Source organism: Lipotes vexillifer, unplaced genomic scaffold (assembly GCF_000442215.2).
Source record: "Lipotes vexillifer unplaced genomic scaffold, Lipotes_vexillifer_v1.1 scaffold291, whole genome shotgun sequence".
Classification (NCBI taxonomy): domain Eukaryota; kingdom Metazoa; phylum Chordata; class Mammalia; order Artiodactyla; family Lipotidae; genus Lipotes; species Lipotes vexillifer.
In genome coordinates, this window is record NW_006794559.1 from 1,648,605 (window position 1) to 1,654,172 (window position 5,568).

At 52.6% G+C, this 5,568-nt stretch overlaps 1 protein-coding gene across 1 annotated transcript; it reads right to left on the reverse strand.

Moving 5' to 3' along the window:
- Positions 1-4,224: 4,224 nt before the first annotated feature.
- LOC103089918 (G-protein coupled receptor 183-like) lies at positions 4,225-5,290 on the reverse strand. Its single transcript, XM_082931406.1, is given in 3 exon segments — positions 4,225-4,458; positions 4,813-5,200; positions 5,202-5,290. Coding segments are annotated over 3 exon segments (711 nt in total).
- Positions 5,291-5,568: the final 278 nt, after the last annotated feature.

Sequence of the window (5,568 nt, forward strand, 5' to 3'; positions counted from 1 at the left end):
ATGCCGAGAGCCCGTAGAGACATTTGGGTATCTACCAGCTCAATTTATGAAACTCCGTTCTTCCTCCTTAAAATGTCAAGCAATTAAAATTCTTAGACATCATCACGAGACCCTCCACCCAAGGGGAGAATCTCCCCGACACCTCCTCTGGTTGTCTGTGCCATGGAATGGGACTCGGGGGTCCTCCTTACAGAGCCCATACCTACAGGGCTGCCCTGGGCCCTACACATTCCTCTGAACTAAGCTCCCACATGCAGAGTGAGGGGACCCTCCGAGGGGGTCACTCTGATGCTTCCATTTTGACATGAGGTTGTCTTGATTGGACCTGAAAAACAAACCATGGCAGTTCAACTTTTTTTGGACCAACTAGTGTTTAAAACAGACCCCTTTTACTCCTTCCTCCAAGTCTCATCTTGGACATGGGGCTCTGATGTGGTATAATAGGGGTTTAGAGCTGGAGAGGGGTCAGCGATGGGATGAGACTCAGAGTGTCTGGAAAGAGGGGTGCTCAGAAATGGGTGGGTGTTATAAGTTGGATTTTGTCCCCCAAAATAAGATTAAGTCCTAACCCCCAGGACCTGTGAATATGACCTTAATTGGAAATAGGTGTAATCAAGTTAAGCTGGAGTCTTGGCAGGTGTAATCAAGTTAAGATGAGGTCATAAGGGTTGGCCTAATCCAAAATGACCAGCCATAAAAAGAAACGAAATTGAGTTATTTGTAGTGAGGTGGATGGACCTAGAGTCTGTCATACAGAGTGAAGGAAGTCAGAAAGAGAAAAACAAATACCGTATGCTAACACATATGTATGGAAGCTAAACAAAAAATGGTTCTGAAGAACCTAGGGGCAGGACAGGAATAAAGATGAAGACATAGAGAATGGACTTGGGGACACGGGGACGGGGAAGGGTAAGCTGGGATGAAGTGAGAGAGTGGCATGGACATATATACACTACGAAATGTAAAACAGATAGCTAGTGGGAAGCAGCCGCATAGCACAGGGAGATCAGCTCGGTGCTTTGTGACCACCCAGAGGGGTGGGATGAGGAGGGTGGGAGGGAGACGCAAGAGGGAGGGGATATGGGGATATATGTATACGTATAGCTGATTCACTTTGTTATACAGCAGAAACTAACACAAGAGTGTAAAGCAATTATACTTTCTTTCAATAAAGATGTTGGAAAAAAAAATGGTGTCCTCAGGAAAAGAAGAAAATGCCGCATGAAGACGGAGGCACGTGGGGAGAAGACCATGTGGAGATGGAGGCGGAGATGGGGCGATGCTTTATAAGCCAAGGAAGGCCAACAACTGCCAGCAAATTGCCAGAAGCTGGCAGTGACCTGGAACAGTCTCCCTCACAGCCTCAGAAGGAACCAGCCCTCCTGACACCTTGATTTTGAACTTTCAGCCTCCAGAACTGCAAGAGAAGGTTTGTGTTGTTTTAAGTCACCCGGTTGATGGTACTTTATTACAGCAGCCCCAGCAAACTCATACCGTGGGCGAGAGAGATGCTGGCGTCTCCAAGGACCCCTCAGGCCAGGTTTCTCAAGCCTGAGCTGCAGCAGGAGGGCTTGTTAAGACACTGAGCTCTGGGCCGCTCCCCCCAGACCAGCCGGTTTCGCAGGTCTGCCGTGTGGTGTGCATTTCTAACAAGTCTCCAGGTGGTGGTGATGCTGCTCTTCCGGGGACCACACTTCGAGAACCCCTGCTCTAGGGGCCTTGGTGTGGCCTGGGCATTGGGACCTTCTGGTCCCGGTAATGATGAGATGTCTATCCCTGCTGATATGAGTTGTGCCAGCCCACTTGGCAAACTTCCGTAGCCACAGCCAGTTTTCACTTAAATGCTTTCTGTAGTTTTGAGTGGTTTACACACTTGCTGGTTCATGAAACACCACCTCCACCACACACACGCTGACCCCATGTGGTAGATGTTATAGTCCCTATTGTTACAGACAAGGAAAATGAGGCTCAGGCGTGGGTGTGAATCCTCAGCAGGACACTTCTCCCTCCTGAGTCCCTGAGCTCGGGAGTCTGTGCTCTGAGCCTGGCTCTGGAACATCCCTGGCTGGTTCAGTCCTCAGAATTCAGATTTCCCTCTTTGTAAGTCACACCCATCATCGCCTCGTCTGAATAGAGAGCCATCGCCCTCCTCCTGCGGCAGTGCTGGAAGCCAGCAGTGCACTGGGGCTCGGCTTTCCCTGACCCATTGTTGCTGCTTCCGGCCGGAGCTCACGATCTCGTCCTCTTTCCTGATCCTGTTTTGTTCCCAAATGCCCTCCGGATATGACTTCCTCCTTTCTGTTTCCAAGTGCTCAGCACAAACCAGCCCCAAGCAGCTTTGGATGTGAGGAGCCTGGCGTGCAGCGAGAACAGGTGATGAGAAATGCTTGGGAGGATGGCCAAGAAGGATTTGTAACGTCCGGAGTCAGACAGGTCTGCAGCCCTGCTGGCCTGGCCGCTCTCCACGGAGGAAGCCCCTGGCCATGAGGGCAGCAAACTGCAGACTGGCCAGGCCCTCTCTTGCCACCTCCATGCCCTTTGATGAGGGCTGGGTTAGTGCAAACAGGGTGTGTGAGCTTTTCACCCCAGCCAGGTGTGGACATGAGCTGTGGGCTCCTGTGAGAGGTACCAAGGGTGCAGAGATGGACCTTTCAGCTGAGGTTCTGCACCTTCAATCCACAGGCCCCAAGAGCAGACTCGCAAATTCTTCCAGCCTTTAAACACCATTCCTGCCCCAGCCACAGGCAGGAAGCACCCTCCATCACGAGCACCACGTCCCCAGGATCGATGTTCAGTGCTGGGACCTGTCTGGCTACAGGGGCCACAGCCCCGTGTCTGTGGGTCACTCTGGAGCTGAGTGTCCTCCCTGCCCCGAGCCCAGCGGAGCCAGAGTCGGGGGCAGGATGGAAGAGAAGCGCACCCAGAGCCTCGACGTGAGCCCCTGAGAACCTCTCCTGGGACACAGCAGCGTGAGAGGAAGGAAGCTCATCAGCTCAAACCAGCGAGGGCGGACTGAGCACCAACTCCTGTCCCAGGAGTAACATGGACTGTGATGCGGGGCGCTGAGAGGAGGAGGCCGTGCCCCGAAAGTCTCAGGAGCTGACAGTCTGGTGCCCCATGAGACAGCCCCCTCTCAGGAGAGCCACTGTGAAGCTCTGCGCACAAGAGTCAAGTGCCCCAAACTTGGAACTTGGGAGGTGGAAGCAGCTGATCGTCTGGAGCAGAAGGAGGCCACTGTCGGTCAGGGACCAGGGACGACCTCAGGGGGGACCCGTCTGGAGCTGGAGCATTGGGGTAGGGGGCAAGGGGGCGCTGCGGAGGCCGTGAGCATGTTGCTTTGGGCCCGTGCCACAGAGACAGACGTCACACTGGCCCTGGTGCTCCCCGCACGTTGGCAGGGAAATGCGTGTTTTATTTTACAGAACTCAAAATCGCCCAAGTGGAAACACTCTGTGCCTTGTTTTAAACTCAAGAAAGCGCCGGAAAAGGTTTGTTTTGACCTAATGGAAACAACACTCCCATGGAGAAGCACTTTCTGACACACACAAAACAAATGAAAAGCTCGTGCCCACTTTCCTGACTTTCTCCCCCAGCGATGTCCCCAGTCACACACATCATACAGGAATGTGTACCCCCTGCACCAGATTCAGACTCTTCCTACAAAAGTGCACAACGCCCAGTCCCTCACCCCACTCCCCCGACGCCAGAGGCGGCTGGGCCAGTAACTTGGAGTCAGTGCGTCCTCCCCATGTTTTCTGATTTTCTTAGGAGAACCTTGGCATTTTTGTAAACGTTAGTGCCAAGCTTTTAAGAAATTTTGTGAGGTTTTTGGGGGGGGAGTATTCTTACTCTTTACAACAACTTGCCACCCCAATTTGGAAACCTTGTCTAAATTGTGGATCTAGTACTCAGCCAATGATTCTTTTGGGCGTGGCTGCATTTGCTGTGAAAATACTCTTTTCCTGGAAGAAACCGCACACCCTTCAGAGGCCAAGGACGCAGTGGCGTTTATTAGGACACATCAGAGGTAGGTTCACCGTAAAGCTAATGAGTGCACAAGCTTCAGGGCTCCTCACTTACCATCCAAGACCTTGTACCTAATTTTGCATCTATTGTTTTGTATTCTTTTTCTTAAAGAACCCACACCTGCCCAAACTGTATAAGCTTTGGGCCCCCAACCCTGGACCCCCTACCCCCAGATGCAGTCTTAAAGCCCATGACCTATTAGACCTCATTCTCCTCTAAGGGCAAGGAGCCCCCAGTCTGGTTGATATTCTGTGCTTCTGAGGAACTTTTTCCCGGAGCGGGGGAGGCGGAGGATGCTGACGCTTTGAGCTTCCAAATGCTGAGGAGCCATTTCCTGTAACGTGCAGATGCAAAGAAGTAAATGACGGGCTCGATGCTGCAGCTGGAGTTCATGAGGCTCACCGTGAGCTGAAGGCACAGTTTGAAAGCCCTCTGCTCGGGGCAGGTTGGCTGGCGGAGCACCTTTCTCACCGTGAACTGGAAGACATTGAAGTGGCAGGGGATGAAGCACACAAGCACGGCCACCAGCACCACCAGGGTGAGCAGGCAGGCCCTGCGGTGGTGCCCCTTCCTGCTTGTCAGAGGGTTGTCCCGGGCCGTCCTGCACAGCTTCATGGTGATCCTTACGTAGCAGAAGAGAATGATGCCCACCGGCCCGCAGAAGCTCAGAGCAGAGATCACTAGGACCACGACGGGCAGCGTGAGCACCGGCTGGACGCTGTCGTACTCCATGCAGGTCAGCCTGCCGGCCACGAGCTTGGTCATGGAGAGCAGGAGCAGGGGTGCTGTCTGCAGAGACGCCAGGACCCACACAGCCACACAGATGAGCCTGGCCCGCCTGGGTCCGCGGAGCCGGGGACACTGGTGGGTGCGGACCACAGCCACGTAACGGTCCACGCTCACGCATGCCATCAGGTAGATCCCTGAATAAGTGTTCATGTAGAATATGAAGGCCGTCAGCCTGCAGAACCCTTCACCGAAAGGCCAGCTGAAGTCCAGCACGTAGTAGGCGATCTTTCCGGGCAGGGCCAGGGTGAACAGGAGGTCGGACACTGCCAGGTGGACCAGGTAGACATTTGTTGAGTTGATCTTCTTGCCCTTTTGATAAGCAAGGCGAAGGGCAAGGATGTTTCTCAGGGTGCCGAAGACCAAGAGGGCTGCGTAGAACAGAGAGCATCACGCCGGTCACCCGGGGTGGGCGGTGAGGAAGGCAGGAGTCGGCGTGGTGGGCGAGGCTGTTTGGGTCAGCCGTGCAGGAAGCCATGTCATAGAGGTCCTTGGGGAGACAAAAAATTAAAATGTAATATTGTATCTGTGGGGTTACGCCTCTATCCAGTAACACTTAATAATTTGCTGAAGCCACATGCCCGTGAAAAGCATATATCTTTATTTTTTAATTTTATTGGATTATAGTTGATTTACCATGTTGTGTTAGTTTCAGGTGTGCAGCAAAGTGATTCAGTTACATATACATATATTCATTCTTTTTTAGATTCTTTTCTCATATAGGTTATCACAGATTGAGTTCCCTGTGCTTTACAG